General features: G+C 43.1%; 2 protein-coding genes across 6 annotated transcripts in view; one reads left to right on the plus strand and one right to left on the minus strand.

The window, feature by feature from the left end:
• LOC129381180 (uncharacterized) overlaps nt 1–17,551 on the minus strand; it is a 39,623-nt gene that overhangs the window by 10,197 nt on the left and 11,875 nt on the right. For all 5 annotated transcript variants that reach the window (XM_072285851.1, XM_072285850.1, XM_072285852.1 and 2 more), the window contains 2 exons: nt 11,054–11,194; nt 1,615–1,791 (listed from right to left, as the gene is read on the minus strand). In XM_072285851.1, coding sequence (XP_072141952.1) covers nt 1,615–1,732 — 118 coding nt within the window. In that variant the 5' untranslated portion in view covers nt 1,733–1,791; nt 11,054–11,194. The remainder of the gene's footprint in view (nt 1–1,614; nt 1,792–11,053; nt 11,195–17,551) is intronic.
• LOC126516606 (tigger transposable element-derived protein 6-like) lies at nt 14,487–16,036 on the plus strand. The gene has a single exon (XM_050166725.2). It carries the CDS (start codon nt 14,507–14,509, stop codon nt 16,034–16,036), a length of 1,530 nt encoding a protein of 509 aa, XP_050022682.1. The 5' UTR covers nt 14,487–14,506.

Genomic DNA, 17,551 nt, shown 5'->3' on the forward strand with positions numbered 1-17,551 from the left:
GTTAGAACTTCATTTTCCAATTACATTCCAGAGCATAAGCTATAGCCACTTCCATAGTGGCATGCCACCATAGAAGGTCAAAACAGAGTCTGCAATCGAAAACATGTGCAGCATTTCCAGATTAACTTAAATATAACCATCACAGTTACTGACTGCATTGATGTACATAATTTGATAAATGTCAATATAAAAATTGTCAATTAAAGCTTTCAGCAATTATTTATATATTTGCTTTATCAGTCATTCATGCATATTTACAAGGAGCAGAAACACCTGTGAATGTATGCTTTGAAGGCTATGCAGTCATGTGGGTTTTTGAGTTAAATGTATTATTTCAGTCAAGTAGAGTACTGACTGGACACTTCAACCTATTTTACGAGTTCACGTCTAAACCTAACTATCGTTATCGTTCTAATCATGTTTCATTCACGTAGCCGATTCATGAGCATTCAAAATCTTTAGGTACCGTATTTTCCAAACCATAGGTGCCACCATTTTCTTTTTAATTTTCGTCCACAGTGCAACTTGCATATGCAAGGCCAACATGCGATATTCTTTTTCTCCAGCAATGTACTTGCAGTTTATTTTGTCTGCTGGAATGTGCGGCTTATAAAATTTTTTTTTTACTGAAGTTTAGTGCCCTGAAATGGGTAAGTACGACATTTTAGGATAAGTGTATAAACATGCACAATTGCATTTCACGATGCTGACCCAAGTTAAAATAGATGCATCTTGTACAATGAGTTATGTACACATTTTTTTTATTTGAAAGTTGTGAAAAGAGGGGGGGAAAGGGGCGACTTGTAGAACAGTTCAGATTACAGTCCAGAAAATATGGTACATGGTTTGTGAGCCCTGCACATAGTAGAGTAAAATGCAACTTGAGCTGATGAAAGTTTCACATGGAAAGCACATCTGCTGTGGATTACCTACAGTAGTGGCTAGAGGTCGCAGTTTCATCGACGTCTGTAATAGTTGCACTTCAATTTAGGCAACATGGCAGACATAATTATGTACAATGCACCTTAAGTAATCCCAAGTGGAAATTATTCCAGCTTACTGCTATTTTGGGAGATTCAATCCTACTAGGATCATAAGCAATATTAATTCAATTAACTGTCAGCCTGAAAAATAAAGCAGAAAGGGAAAAAGCCACAGTCTGCTGTGTGGCCTACAGTGCCCCTACACCTTCCTGCTTGGTACATGAAGTGATGCAAACAACTGATGAAAACAAGTATAAACAATAACTAAAGTCGTTGCCTGCAATAAGAATAGCCATATAGGCCAAATAAAGGCCACTGGCTGTGCCAAGGTAGTTGTTACCACTGTGAAATTGGAGAACGGTTCCCTTTTTTCTCTCTCTCTCTCTGAATCCTTCAGGCATTGATACAATGTAGCAAAACGATAAACATGTTTATGATGTCATTAACTATAATGCCCTGCAGTCAGTAAAGGTGGCCTCGAATTATGTGGACATTATGAATTTCAAATGCACTAACATTTGCTCCAAGTTCATTGCATGGTCTGGCATGAGTATTGCCTTGTATTTGTGATGTTGAAAACTTAACAACCACTCTTTATGTATTATAAAGCAGAGCAAAAGCGTTTTCTTACCAGCAATAGCAGCTCTTTCCGACTTGGATAGAAAAACTCGACCCAATTCAAAGTCGTGACCTCTGTGCTTGGATTGAAAAACCACATTCACACCTGTGTTGTCCTCGATCACAGCCATTGCCGCAAAACATCTTTTCCCGCACTTAACACTTGAAGGCCGCTTCAGCTTACTTGTAGCTGTGGAAAAAGATAACCGGGTGGTTTATTCTAACTTAAGCACTGGACTTCAAACACATGCTTAGTAGTGGTTCTACTGTGCCATTTACACCATTTGGCTACAATTCAACTTGCCTGAAACCTGGCTACGCAAACTGCGCAAAGGTGCGGTATTTTCACACTTTCAGGGCAACACGTTTTCAGCAGGGGTTTGAGAAGACTTAAATATAGTAACCAAATAGTGAACGTGCAAGTAATTTAGTTTGAGATGGATCATCTACTAGACTTAAAATATTCAGTAATCTTTGCAGTAATGCAATGGATAGCTCGAGGTCAATGCATTGCATGCAGCATTTCAAGGGCACTTGGTTTGTGTCGGAACAAGAACACAAGTAAAAGAAATCTTGAGTTTTTACATGCCAATACCACGATCTGATTATCAGGCATGCCTCTCTCAGTAAAAGCTTTGTCCTGGCTGTCAACACCGATCGAAGCAATTACTATATGCAATGCTAACAGGGTATGGTGACAAAAGCAGCATTTATAGCAAGCACAATGGCATGCGCTAAGATAAGACCATTGACCACTGGAAGGCACACAGTTTGCATTGCATACATGTGTTCTTGCACGTGGTTCAAAACTGCATGACAATTTCTGATCTTTTAAGTACAGGAACTAACTTCTGTGCACACTTGTGATAGTTGCTGACTTGTGAAAAGAGGGGGAGGTTACTTGTGCCAGGTTCAAATTATTGTCCGGGAAATATAGTATATGGTTTGTGAGCCCTGCATATAGTAGAATAATATGCAAGTGAAAGTGACGAAAGCTTCATGTGGAAAGCACATCTGCTGTGGATCTTGTGGACTCGTACAGCAGTGCTTCATCAGTTATCAAAAACCCCTACGAATGATCTCGCAACCAATCGCCAATTAGCCAATCGTACCAATATATTAATACCAAGCTTTCTGTGACGGCTTGCAGCCCTTATCACAATCACCAAAAGCTAATTTCATGGCACACTACCCTGACCATTGGCCCTAATGAGCACTGCTTCGGCAGGTCGGTTGGTTATCAGCAACTAAAGCCACAGTTAGCTGATGAACCAACTCATATCTATTTGCAGAGGCCCGCAAACCACCTCGCAACAAAATTGAGTGCATGGAATGGTAGCAATGTTGTTCGTGTCCACCACTGCCATCTTTGCGTCCATTTGTGCTATAGCACCTCCTTCTGGACGCTGTTCATAGCCTCGCGGCAGTCTCTTGTCGAGCTTCTTGCATTGTTATCGGGTGTAATACACTTGTGCATATTGCCATAGTGCATATGAAAGCACATGTATCATTTGCAATGCACTTAAGACATTCACCTTCACTTTTTTTGTTACGAGTGACAGAGCAAATTGTTCTAGTGCAGTTGTAATTTCTTGCCTCTCCCAACGCCTAGGCACACAGCTGCTTTCATTAGCCCATAAAATTTTTATTTAATTGTTTATAAAGGCTTTCTACCTACCCAAATGAAAGTATTTGCAGCATACTGGCATGGTACTAAATGGCTGGTTCTGGTTGTTAAAATTTTCTTAAATGTGTCAGCTTTTCTATGCTTACCCAACGTCCATCACGCAAGATAAAAATCTGGGCCGATCTCTGCCTGTCGCTACCACGAGATCGAAGCAGCGCTCGCAAATCTCTCGGCACACACCGCAACCTGCCCCTTTCGCAGATCGTTTTCAAGATATGGGCCCGCTCTTCAAGGCAAAGCGACGAGAACACGGCGTTTAAGATATGGTCCACGCGGTGCATAATGGTTTGACATGGATGGATAAGGCACTAAAGAGCAGTACCAGCTTATAATGATCAGAACGTCGTCAGCACAACTGGCGCCGTCCGCAGCAGTCAGTGTTGCTGCGACGCTGCTGTTTATACCGGTCATATTAACTTCCATAACACTTTTTTGCTCAAGTATCCTAAAGAGCCCAGAAGGCATAGGGGTGGGGGATGTTACGATTGGCCAGCGGGGATAGTGACCTTCTGGCTTCGCTGCATTGAATCGCTTCGTGAAGCCAACAACACGCCCCCTTCGGATAGCCCTTCGGATCCAGTAAGGCTAGACACGTTTGGCGGACAGGATTGTTAGCTGGTTCGCTGTCGCCTTCAGGGACCAATTGTAGCAAGAAAAGTTTGTTCTATGGCGTTCCGCCATGTACTGTGGTAATAGTCACGGTCGTTTGACAGATTCAGCATCTAACTGCAGAGTCGGCTCGGGAACCAAGACGTGCCAGCTTGAGTCAAGCGTGACAACACCTGTCTACGAGGCCCCACTCGTTTCGGTGTGTTCAGTGAAACAAAAGTGCAAGAGAGTGTGTGAACCTTCGCCCTCAAAGGCAGGTACTTCCGACGACTTTGGACACTTTGATGGGAGCTTTCCCTGGCCTAGGGATCTAGTAAGGACAGAGAGTGTTTAAGCAGACATTTTCGGCTGTTCAGTGTGCGTTTCAGTCGTGCTAGACTGATCAGATGTAATGTTTTCCAACCTTCATGTAGATATTGTAAATAAATCCCCTACTCCTCGCTCTTAATGAGAACAAGTTCCTCCCTTCAACAACATCCTTAGCATGAATGAGTCTGACGACGGTATGGGCCAGGTACCCATTTTTTTCATAGCAGACACCAACTCTTACAGGGATTACAATGGAAGGAGCAAAAAATACCAAAAGTACACAACTAAACTAGAAATATGAATCGGAACAACATGAATTAGTGCGAAAAGACTTATTACAGGGTATATACTATGTGTGAAAAAACGTAGTAATGACAAGGCTCAAGGTTCCTAAAATACTTGACTTATCACAATGAGCTGTTTTGCATTAAAAAAACAATGGAAAGAAATTTAGGTATACATTACTAAACAGGAAAGCAAAATTTCATATTAAATAAGAACATGAGGAAATGCAACTGGAACGTAACAGCAAGGTAAAAGGTAGTTCAGATTTCTAGGAACAACTTCAAATTATGTACAAATAAGTCGTGACAGATAGCAAGGAGGAGAGGCGAGTGGAAAAACGGATTAGTGTGGGCGAAGATGGGTGCGATATTAAGTTGGTGATCAAGCCGTCAAGACATGTCACAAGCTAGTCTAATATTTAGAGTAACGTGGGACAACCGATTGGAGTAAAGTTTATGAAAGAAGGACAATAGTGTCGGAAGCCTGCTAATATTGAGAGGAGCTAAATTATAGATTTCATTTGCGTAACGCTAGATGTATGCGAGTAGTTTCTTGTGATGAAGCGAGCAACCTTATTTTGCAGAGACTAGTTTGTGCTCGAAGTAGGCCTTGTGTGGATTCCAAATTAAGAAGGCATATTCGATTTTAGAGCATACTAAGGTGGTGTAAGCAAGAAATTTGGTCTCAGAGTTACCCTAGTGCAAATAGTGCCTTATGAAGCCAAGTGATCTGGTTGCTTTAGTAGAGTGTTCTAGTTTGCCGTTTTTACACTCCGCTAAGCAGCTGAGCAGAGCCGAAGCGCGAATGCACATGCGCCCTCCGCTTAGCTGCAAGCGGGCTGGCGGAGTCAGAAACACTGTCCACTTGCAAGCTGCCTGAGCAGAAGGTTGCTGCCATTTTTTTCCTAGCAAGGGTGGTCGATGCGCACGCCCTCTTAGGCACGTGCATCGAGGCACCTTGCCTGCCTTGCTCTTTGCAAGATAGATTTGCACAGACGAAGACTTATGTCTGCTAGAAGGTGCGCATGCTGACCTATTTGAAAACCTCGCAGCGTGGGAGTATGTGATGCATGCTGTGCAGCGCGTTAGCATCAGAAAGGATCGGATTGGATGCAAAATGCAAGCTCACTGGCTATCACGTGGCATTCCCCAAGAAGGGGCCTTATTTTCCACTGGATAAAATGGACCAGTAAAGCATTACAAGTTCACGTTTAGATACTTCGTGGACAAATAAGCTATATGTATTTGTTTTACTTATAAAAGTGATCAATAGGTGCTTTTATTTTGTTTCATTACCCTGAATTGGCCAGAGGGCACTGCAAATACGAAAGTAACATCAAGCAGAAAGCCAGAGAGGACAAGATAATCGCGTGGGTGGCGGCAATGGAAAATAAACCTGCTATGAGTAACTACTGAAGAGGAAATAACGATATCGGGAAAGGAACAATCTATTATAACTCAAAGGGAAGCTCATTACTTTCTGAAACGAGCTTAGGATGCCTTAGAACATGCACTTATACAGCAAGATATAAGGAAGAAGAAGCATGTGCTTGCTGTGGTACAGCTAGGGAAACAATAGAGCATGTTTCATTAGAATGTGAAGATATCTCCCCAGCAGTAGATTTAGGCACCACTGGCCTGCTTGAAGCCCTTGGGTTCAGCAAGAGCAGGGGGAAAGTAAACATGTATGCAGTAAATATTGGTAAGCGGCGAACGGAAGACTGGTGGACAAAAAGTAGGGAAACGACAAACAACAGAGGCTTGCAAAAACAAAGTTCAGAAAGTTTGGTTATGGGAATTCATCGTGGTTTTTTTTTTTCTCTTTTCTTTGTTAAATAGGTAGGACATTAGGCAATACAATAACAGGAGCTTCATGGCACAACCCACCACCTCTTTCCAAAGGGGACACTCATAGCACCTATCCATCCATCCCTCTGCTCCGCTAGGCTAGAAATACAACTAAAACATGCAATCACCCACCGCTCCGCCATGTGGCTTAGCGGGGCAACTTGGAGCGGGGCGGACCGTAAACACACTAAACTAGAACACTCTACTGACAATCGCAACTACGCGAGTGTTCCACGACAGATCGGATGACAAATGAACACCCAGATATTGTGAATACAGAGGCTAGGGGCACGTTTTATAATTATGTAATTGCATAACACAAGTTTAGCTGTAGTCCCGAATCTGATAGCTTTTCTTATATTAATGTTAGTTTCCACTTGCTTACTGCCCCACTTACAGAGATTGTCTAGGTAAGATAGAAGGTAGCAGGTATCCTCAGGGTTAGTAGATCACGAAATCATCAGCAAAAGTCTATGAAACGCATACCCCATTACTAATATCGTTAATATAATCTAAAAATAAGATAGGCCTGAGCATGGAACCTTGAGGTACTCCAGATTTGACATGATTTAATGGAGACAAATGGTCACTGATGAAAACAGATTGCTACCAGTTAGTTAAAAATAAAAAGTTGGTAGTCCACCTAGTTATTCTCACATGTATGTTAAGATCTGTCAGTTTATGAATAAGCCAGAATTGAGGAACCTTGCCAAAAGCCTTTGCAAAGTCTACAGATATTGCATCGATTTGATAAAAAGAATGAGTGCAGTTATGCAAGTCATGAATTCAAATCAATTGTGTAATAGTCCATGCCGATTGATAAAGAAAAAGTTATGTTCTGTAAGAAACTTCATTAGAGCAGATGAAATGATGTGTTCGAGAAGTTTGCAGCACATGCTGGTTAAAGAAATTGGTCTAATTTGATGGGTTAGACGAGTCACCAGATTTAAATATGAGAATTATGCGAGCTGCTTTCTAATCATTTGGGATGCATCTCATGTCAGTACGTTGCTGAAAAAGCTTGGCTAAAATGTGACATATTGCAGGTTTGGATATTTTAAGAAGTTTAGGGCAGATGCCATCACGACCAGGAGCAGAGTTAGTTGGAAGACAATCGATACAGGACTGTACTACTTTAGAAGTGATATCAATGCTGTGCATGCTTGAATGCAAAACAGGGGCCTGAAAGCTACTAGGTACAGGAGTCTCATCCGTGACGGATGAAAAAAACGCTCTTTGAATTTAATAGCAACACGTGCCGGAGAAAGAATGTTACCATCCTTAGATAACGGTACCGTCAAGTTCGATGCATAATTTGGGTTTCCTAAATTTTTCTGTCATTGCAAAACATGTTTGAAATGTCATGGCTGAAAAATTTATGTTTGGCTGTTGTTACTACGGTCCTGCATAAGTGTGCATGCTCATGACAGGGCCTCCAATATTCTACAGATGCTCATAGTTTAGCTCTGCAATATAAAGGTTTCACATGCGCTGCAAACCAAGTGCTTTCTGTGCAGGCTGTTATTTTGAATCTTGGAGTATGCTTTTCTTTTAAGTGTGATCAGCCCATCACGAAGAAGTACCCAGTTTGTGTTTATGTTGCAATGAGGGAATGACTGCAAAAAGCCGACAGAAAAGGTGGAAAGGCCACTGACAAGCCCGCCAACATTCACGCGGGTGTAATCAAATATTACTTGATTTCTATTTTCACGTTTTTTCAGGGCACCTAGAATTCACAATGCAAGATATTGTGGCCGCTGATACAATCCAATACATTTTTCGTAACATTTGGTTCTGTGGCTACTATGAGGTCAAAGTGAATCACCATGAGTGGGAACAGAAACAATTTGATGCAAATAGAAAGTTAAAAGCATGTCAAGAAAATATTGGCATTGACGTTTTTCTGTGCCATACAGGGGTCGGCATCAATGCCATTCAATATTGGGATAGTTGAAATCGCTGACAAGAAATATTGGTGATGTCGGGTACTTGTTCTGAACAAATCTTGGACATGTTCAGATAATCCGGAAAGTAGTGGGATGAATCAAGTGGACGATAGCAGACTCCAATGACAGAGGTAGAATGTGTGGCAGACAGAGAGCAGAGGCAGACAGAGAGCAACCCTCAAAATTTTGAGGCAGGAGTTAGTTTCAATAACGCAAGCTTCCAAACTAGATTTTACTGCGATTAACACGCCGCCACCTCTCAATTCAGTTTTATGTTTTCTAAGTAATGAAAACTGACGAGACAAGGACGATCCAAAATGCCGAACGACAACCAGGTTTCGGTGCCTAGAACAAAGTCTACTGAACAGGATTCAAGATAAGAACAGAGGTGATCTTGCTTACAAAATAAGCTGCGGAAGTTTCACACAAGAATTGACACATATGCATCACAGCGTTCATTTTTACATCACTGGGTTTTCATGAGGACGTGACGTTTCGGGAGGGCACTTACTTCATTAGTGGTATGGTCAAAGACAAATCGTGTTGTCTAGTAGAAGCTTGTCAAACAGAAGTTTGAATCTTTCAGCGGGCTTCTATTTGGAGCGTCCGAAATCTCCGAGTTTCTTCCTAATGGACTGCCTCGGTGAAAAATCCTTATCAACCCACACGAGACTATCCAAACCTTTCTTAGTTTAAATGCATTTTTCAATATGTGTTTTTTCTTTGAAGTTTAGGAATTTTACAATTATCAGCCATATATGGCCTGGTCTTTCCTGTCCTATTCTATGGGCACGTTCAATTTAACCAGCTGCAATGCCTAAATATTTAGAAACTAACTCAGTTACAAGCCCTTCCTTTTCCTGCCATGTCTCCGAGTCTTGCTCAATGATTCCTTTAAAGATAAGGTTGTTGTGACGGAATCTGTTACTAAGGTCGTCTACCACCAAACTTTTGAGTGTTGCGATTTTCCGATTTTATGCTTTCCAGTTTGTCCTGGGTATCCTTAAGCATGTGAATTACCTCGTGGCGCCAGAGGTTCCTTCGATTTTGGAAAGGAGTTCAGCAACATTCGTTTGGACGTCTTTTACTTTCCCTAGGATGTCTTTCTGAAGTTTTCCATTACAGGCTGCCGTATCCTTGAAAATGGGTTGATAATGACATTGGGCTGCGTGGAGATGAGCAAGTGGTACAATGTTTAAGCGTACTTAAGTCCCAGAGGGGTTTCTGCATGAATTTTTCAATTGTTTATGAAGGTTTCTTGGCTATGCAAAGAAAAGTGTTTGCAACATACTGACGTGGTACTAATTGGCTGCTGCTGGCTGTTGGCCTTGTGTTGTCCCTTGCTGTTGAGCAGCATTTACTGAGCGCACAGTAATAATGAGCTGCACCAAATGGCTACACATTACTGCTGTACTACTCCAACTATTCCAAAAGGGCCAATTTTTCTGCTCCAAAATGCACCACGACTACTCATTTCCTAGTCCAAATCCTTAACTGGCTAGGCCACCACTGCATGCTGATACAACACCCACTGTGGGTGTGGCCTTTATTAGCTAAATCTCAGTAAGACAAAAATAACTGTGGCACTGTTATTTTTGAACTTCTTTATTTAATGAAAAGGCTTTGAATTTGGGCCACCAGTGCCGCAATAAAGTATTCCTATTCCAGCTGCCCCACTTGTTAGAGCTGCATGCCACCCGCATTACTAGCTGGGCCAGTCACTTGAAATTGGTAGACTATAGGTTAGAGTAGAATCAAACAGAAGAAATTTTTTTTTATATATTGTCTTTGGACGTCCCCAAATTTTTGGGATGGGCCTGCTGTAAATTTTATGTATTCATAACATGGGAAGGTTATGACGACATGTAACCCAGGCAGGCAATGCTTTTGGAAACGAACTTTAAACTTTGCCACTCTGACAGTGGTGAACAGCGTGATCTGTTGTCATGTGGAGCAGTACTACTTACATCTGACCGCTGGTTGTATTGTGTCACTGTTCACTATTTATTACTTGGCAGTGAACACGTGCTCCAAAAAGATGTTCCAATCATTGGTGAAATCTACTAATACCAGCTACTTTCGCAATGTCTCTGTAGGCATCTCTTTAAATCCTTTTATGTCTAACACAAAGCCCAAGGACTCCCCTGCAATCACTGACACAAAAATAGTACAGTGTAGTTCTAAAACAAATGTGCTTAACTCATATTGGTGACAACAAATAGTTTAACATTGGTGCTGTCATAGGTATGGTTTGTGATTACAGCCGATGTCTTGTGGTTGATTAAAGGAGTTCTTTAACAGCAAGGTCCAGCATTACCAGAGCTTTGTTTTAAGGGCAGCCACTTGGACAGTTGTACGCTTGGATTCTGGTTTAAGTAGTTTAATATTGATGCATAGGCTTTGAGGTGACCAGGGCCAGGCTAGTGTATACAATTGTTATCCTGTTCTATTTTCTTTCGCATCACTTGCACTTCATGCAGTGTTACTGCCTAGATGGTATGTTGAATGTTATGAAGGAAATAGAATCGTATGTATAACCTTGGCCAAGATGGCCTTGGAGTATGTTTAAGCCCAATAAGGCATACACGATTCCCAGTTTGGGTGAGCATACCGAGATAACTGTCCAGGTTGAGGTTCATTCCGATATGCTGTTAATGCTTCTGTGAGTAATTGTATAAACATGACTGAACAAAAATCTCTGTGGTTTTTAAAAACCCATCAAAGCCAGAGACTCGGGCTGGTGGTCGTGATACGGGCATTGCACAATACCTTGTGAAGCTTAACTTCCAGACCGGTGACAGACGAAGTAGAAATGCTTCTTTTTCAGGGGGCCCCATGTCTTGGGACCTGTCTTTGCAATGAAGTGACTGCGAGTGTCTTTCTCCACCTTTTCCTTCCACGACTTGAAAGCTGATCGGGATAATAAAATAAAGCAAATGTTACATGTATGCAGTGTGTCAAAGGGAATCATCTTACTGTAAGCCCACGTTGGCTCTGCAGAATATCTTATGGAGTAATTTAGAAGAAAAAAGAAGATTAAGTGCTCTGGACACTTGGTATGTGCAGTCTGCATTTCAGGATGTGTAATGCACAGAACTAGAGTTTCAAAGTTGAAGCGTAGACATGTTGTGGAACTCTGTAGTTATGAAGAAGAGGTTCAGTGACACCTTTTTCTTTTCCTGATGAGGATCAAGCATTTGTTTTTCTCAGGGCAAAATTTTAGAGCGAATCACAATGGAATTAAAGAAAAAGAAGATATAAAAAAGTGACAAGAATGAGGTTGCTTCTTGTGCATTTTTAAACTATGCTTGCAGTACAATTTGCAGCTTTCATACAGAGATCAAACTCCTGCGAAGGCAGTATGTATAGAAACTAAGCTAATTTGCTTTATTAACTTGAGGTTGACACTGTGACATGGTGTCTAATTATAGCAGCACAAAGTGACTGCCATCAACATTTTTTTCATGAGCAACGCCAAGAACTGCATGAAATGACAACTGAAAATTACAACTGTACATTTTAGTCAAATTTCCGTTCTGAACGAGAAAGAAAATACACAGAATCGTATCTTATCCACAAGTTCAAGGCATTGCAACCAATAGGCATAAACGTTTCAAAGGGAGCTTTAGAATCTATTCGCTATGCTAAATTTCAAGCTACAGGCAGCAACACTTGGTTTGGTTTCTTGGCATATCTCTCTTCCCCAGCCGGCGTGCCAGACGCTGCTGACACGCCGGCTAACGCTTGGTTGACAGACGGGGTGGGGGGGGAATGTTGTGCACAAGGCCTTAGCCTTGAGCATAACATTCCTTTATTCTCAATTCGACGCGCTAACACACCTTCCCTCATTGCCACGCCCACCCGCCTTACACCCTCCCCCCTTTAGAAGAACCCCACCTATAGACCGTTTTTTCGTAGGCGCCGCCATATTGTGAACGCAGTGGCGCGCCGCCTATGAGCAGCGCCATACTGGCTTGGGTGAAAGTGGACTTTTGCACAGCAGGTATACGCTCGGCGGTAGGTTGTGGCGTTTGTTTTCGCGGTCGTGGAGTTTGTTTAGTATGACGTGCGTCTTCTACGTGGTAAATGGTTCTGTGAGACGTGTTGAAGTGGTTTAAGGCGTCATGTAATGGCCGGAATTTCTGCTGGCGCTGAGGTGGACGGAAGACGCAGCGCGATGTGTGCGCGCATGTTTGAGCCTACAATCAGCCTCGGAGATCAATTGTGTATTTCTAAATGTTTCAATCACTAATGTGACTTTATTGCAGTATTAATTATCCTCTGTTTCTAAGCTGCGGTTTAGGAGCCATGAAACATACGCGACGATCGTAACACCGTGGGTACCGTTCTGCTACGATAGCAGCTGTGATGTTATACTTTGACAAGCGTTCAAACTGTTCGCTGTAGGTTACGTTGCGTGACTACTTGGTTTGATGGATGAGGTTTTCGCCCCTGAAAAAATAGTTTTGGCAAGTAATAGCAGCATACCTTACAATCTTAATTAAGCTTGTCCAGCAATGGCACTGTTTATGAACTGCGCGAGCGTCCGAAGCAGTGGTAGGTGCTGGATTAGATATTTGTTCTATATACCGCATGGTCCAAGCATACGGCATCAGCGGTTATATATTTATAAACGTTGTGCAGCGTGACTATGCGAGGTCGTATTGCGGCGTTACGGCCGATTAGGCTCGAGCCGCCCATCGCCGCAAGCCGCACAGCACGCGTGCGGTCGCGCGCGAGAGATAGCACGTATCAAACACTTCTGCACAAATTTCGGTTTACGATGTGCAAGGTATACACTGTGCACTCGGTGTAATAAATGGTGTAATTTGTGCACAAGTGCTGGATACGTGCATTTTTTCGCGCGACTGCAAGCGTGCGGTGCGGCTTGCGGCGATGGGCGGCTCGAGCGTAACTGGGCCCTTAGCCCGTTTTCTCTTGCTTTTCAGAGAAAGAGGATGATAACCGAATATATGAGAGGGATCGCATAAAAAGAATACGATGCCTATTTTTGAGGACAAAATTTCCGTAATACGTGTGAGTGCGTTGTAGAGAACGGAACGAACACAACCGAAAAAAAAAAATCGGTTATCATCCTCTTTCTCAAAAAAAGCAAGAGAAAACGGGCTAACGCCGCAATACGACCTCGCATAGTCATGTCGCACAACATTTATAAATATATAACCGCTGGTGCCGTATGCTTGGACCATGCAGTATATAGAACAAATGTCTGTAATCCAGCACCTACCACTGCTTAGGACGCTCGCGCAGTTCGTTAACAGTCCTCTTGCTGGACAAGCGTAATTCAGACTAAGGTATGCTGCTATTACTTGCCAAAACTATTTTATTCAGGGGCGAAAACCTCATCCATCGAACCAAGTAGTCACGCAATGTAACCTGCAGTGAATAGTTTGAACGCTTGTCAAAGTATAACATCACAGCTCCTATCGTAGCAGAACGGTGCCCACGCTGTTACGATCGTCGCGTATGTTTCATGGCTCCTAAACCGCAGCTTCGAAATAGAGGATAATTATTTATTTATTTATTTTTATTTACAGATACTGCCAGCCCTTACACAGGGCTATAGCAGGAGAGGAATACGAACAACTATAAATCACATATTTTGTACATGGAAAATTGTACATTGAAACACAAAAAGGGACAATAAATTAGAATTAATAACACCAACAGGTAACAGCGTAAACCGCTGAAGATAACAAGGACACAAAGTTAAGTACAGTCGAACCCCGCTACAACGAACGCCGCTTCAACGAAATGTCCGGTTCAACGAATAATTCTCAGTTCCCCGTCAGCTGCCCATAGGAGTCAATGCATAAATATCCTCACCACAACGAACACTTTTTCTTATGCCGTTCCGCTTTAACGAAATCTGACGAAGTAATTCCAGGCTCGAAATTTATTTTGCCGCGCAGGAAACGCAATTTCGAACAATTTGCACATAAAAAAGCGTCTGCAAAGTTATCATCGCGCGTTGGCACCGCAAGAAACTGCCGCTGATGACCGAGCATGGGGGCCGCCATTGCTCGATGGCGACAGCGATGAGACTGGCCTACCTTTGAGATTGGCTTGAAACTTTTTAGCCGCAGACAATCCAGAGCCGACGCTCAGTCGTCTCGTCAGTCCATGCTGCATCTCGGCGCCGTCGGTGCGTAGTTAGTGCTGTCCGTGTTGTGGTGTTCGATTTTTAGCGTGCTTTCCGACATGGCGCCGCCATGTCGAAAGTTTTTATCCCTGGAGGATAAAGCTAGGATCCTGGCCGAAGTCGAAAGTGGAGAGAAGAAAGGTGACGTTGCGAAGAAGTTTGGGATTTCTCCCAGTTCGCTGTCCACCATCTTGAAGTCAAAAGAAGCAATAGCGCAAGCTCTTGCTTCAGGCACATCAGCCAAGCGGAAGAAGCTGACGCCGTCGGCGCACGAAGACCTCGACAAGGCCATGTACACGTGGTTTGTCGAGACGAGGGCGAAAAACATACCCATCAGTGGAAACGCCGTGCAGCAGAAGGCCCTGAATTACGCTTGCCTGCTGGGGATTGACGATTTCAAGGCGAGCACAGGCTGGCTCAGCAGATTCAAGGCCCGCCATGACATTGTCGGCAAGACGCTCTCTGGCGAGTCGGCATCGGCAGACACAGGCAGCGCATCCGCCTGGATCTCCACAAACGTTTCGGCGTTGTTGAAAGACTATGCGAAGTGTGACATCTACAACGCTGACGAGACAGGCCTGTTTTACGAGATGCTGCCGTCTAAAACCCTCGAAATGAAAGGTCAGCGTTGCCACGGTGGGAAACACAGTAAGAAGCGCGTGACCGTGCTGCTGTGCGCCAACGCGGACGGATCCGACAAGCGCCCACCGCTAGTCATTGGGAAGAGTGCAAGGCCCCGTTGCTTTAAAGGTAATAGGAGCCTTCCCGTAAAATATGTCGCCAACAGCCGCTCCTGGATGACGCGGGCCATTATCTCCGAGTGGGTCGCGTCATTTGACTGCGACATGAGGAGGCAGGGCCGGCGGGTGTGCTTATTGCTGGACAATTGCTCCGCCCATCATATTCTGGATGTGGAGCTCGCAAATGTGGAGCTGAAGTACTTTCCGCCGAACTGCACTTCGATCATACAGCCACTTGACCAAGGTGTCATTAGAAGTTTGAAGTGCGCCTACCGCCAGCGAGTGATGCAGCGTCTCCTATTGAATGTGGAGACCGGTCGCGACACGAAGTTAGACCTGTACATGGCGCTGCAGATGATGGCTGCTGCATGGGCTGCAACTGGACGGCCAGTTATCGCGAACTGTTTCACGCACGCTGGCTTCAAGCTCGGAGATCCAGACACCGACTCCGCTGAGGATGCTGCTGACTGCAACGGAGCAGTGCATCCGCCAGCAGACGTAACTGCGTCCTGGGCGGCCCTTCAAGGTGCCGGAAGTGTGCCATCCAGTGTCGAGCTGGACGACTTCATCAACGCTGACATCAATGTGATCGCCCGGGAGGAATTGAGCGATGAGGACATCATAAAAAGTGTCCGCGACGACGGGGGGCAGTCGGATGACGACGAAGTGCCAGATATGCACCCACCGGCCACATCTCGCGTACTGGATGCGTTCGATGTCATCAGAAACAGCGTAGCTGTGCATGATGACGACGTCGCGATGCAGCTACTGGCCGAATGCGAAAATCGAGTCATGATGCTCCTAGGAAAAAAAAGGAAGCAGTCGACACTGCTCGACTTCTGGAAATAAAAGTTTGTTTGTGGTTTACCAGTTCAGGTTGGCCATATTTTTCTGAATTTCACAACAACGAAATTTTCGCTTCTACGAATTTTTTTTCGTGCACCGTCAATTTCGTTGTAGCGGGACTCGACTGTATATTATTTACAAACTAGGATATTTCCAATGCGTTTTGCGAAAAAATCAATTGATGAGGATGAAACGGCTTCTTCCGACAGAGAGTTCCATTCTTTGATAGCTCTTGGAAAAAAGCTGTACTTGAAACAATCGGTATGTATAACAGGGGGACGAATAAACATTGAATGACGATGTCTAGTGGTTTCACTAGAAAGAATTTCAAAAAAGTCTGTATGCTTTATATGAACATGATGATGAATGATTAGGTAAAGATATTTAAGTCTTTCATATTTAGATCTAGCCTGGAATGTCGGTAGGTCTGCCTGTACACAATGTTGAGAAGGGGAGTCCGTCCGCCGATATTTATTGAATATAAATCTGACTGCCAGACGCTGTATTCGTTCGATTTTTGATATATTTATAGCCGTGTAAGGGTCCCAGACCACCTTAGCATATTCAATTATAGGTCTAATTAATGTTTTATAGGCTAGAAGTTTTGTTTCTTGAGTTGCGAATGGCAAATTTCGCCTCAGACACCAGAGTGCCTTGTTGGCCTTGGCACACACATAATCTATATGGTGGTTCCAGCGAAGATCACTTGTGAAAATCATGCCAAGATACTTATGCTGATCAACTCTTATCAGTTCATGATTATTAATAAAATAAGAGTAGTTTAAGAAATTTAACATTCTAGAGACTGTCATAACTACAGTTTTTAACGGATTTAGCACCATTTGCCATTCATCACACCATTTCTTTATTTTCTGTAAATTTGCTTGTAATTTTGCCTGGTCTCCTACCGCATCAATTTTATTGTATATAATGCAGTCATCTGCAAAGAGCCTGATGGAAACGTCTATTTCATTCGGGAGGTCGTTTATAAATACGAGGAATAAAAGGGGGCCCAAAACACTGCCTTGGGGAACTCCCGACTTAACACATGAAATCTGAGACTTTGTACCACTAATTTCGACATATTGCTCACGAGAAAGAAAATAGGATGAGAACCATTGAGTAATAGCAGCATTTTTGAACATAACATCAATTTTTCTTAGTAGCTTATGGTGAGACACTTTATCAAATGCCTTCGCAAAGTCCATGAAGATCATATCCGTCTGTCCCCGAGAGTTAATAGTTTCTGAAAGATCATGGGCTAATTCGATGAGCTGAGATGTTGTGGATAGGCCTTGACGAAAGCCATGTTGGTGGATAGATAACAAATTATATTCATTAATATAAGTTAACAGATGTTTCGAGACGATATGTTCAAGCATCTTTGAACAGGTACTAGTGATTGATATAGGGCGATAATTTGCTAAATTATCAGCACCGCCGCTTTTAAGGACAGGAATCACTTTAGCTTGCTTCCATACCTTTGGTAAAAACCGCTATGAAGTGAAGACCGAAAAA

The sequence above is a fragment of the Dermacentor andersoni genome, chromosome 1 (assembly GCF_023375885.2).
Source record: "Dermacentor andersoni chromosome 1, qqDerAnde1_hic_scaffold, whole genome shotgun sequence".
Taxonomy (NCBI): Eukaryota; Metazoa; Arthropoda; class Arachnida; order Ixodida; family Ixodidae; genus Dermacentor; species Dermacentor andersoni.

Excerpts from the sequence above, each read along its gene's own strand:
- LOC126516606 (XM_050166725.2), top strand. The coding sequence starts at position 14,507 with ATGGCGCCGCCATGTCGAAAGTTTTTATCCCTGGAGGATAAAGCTAGG.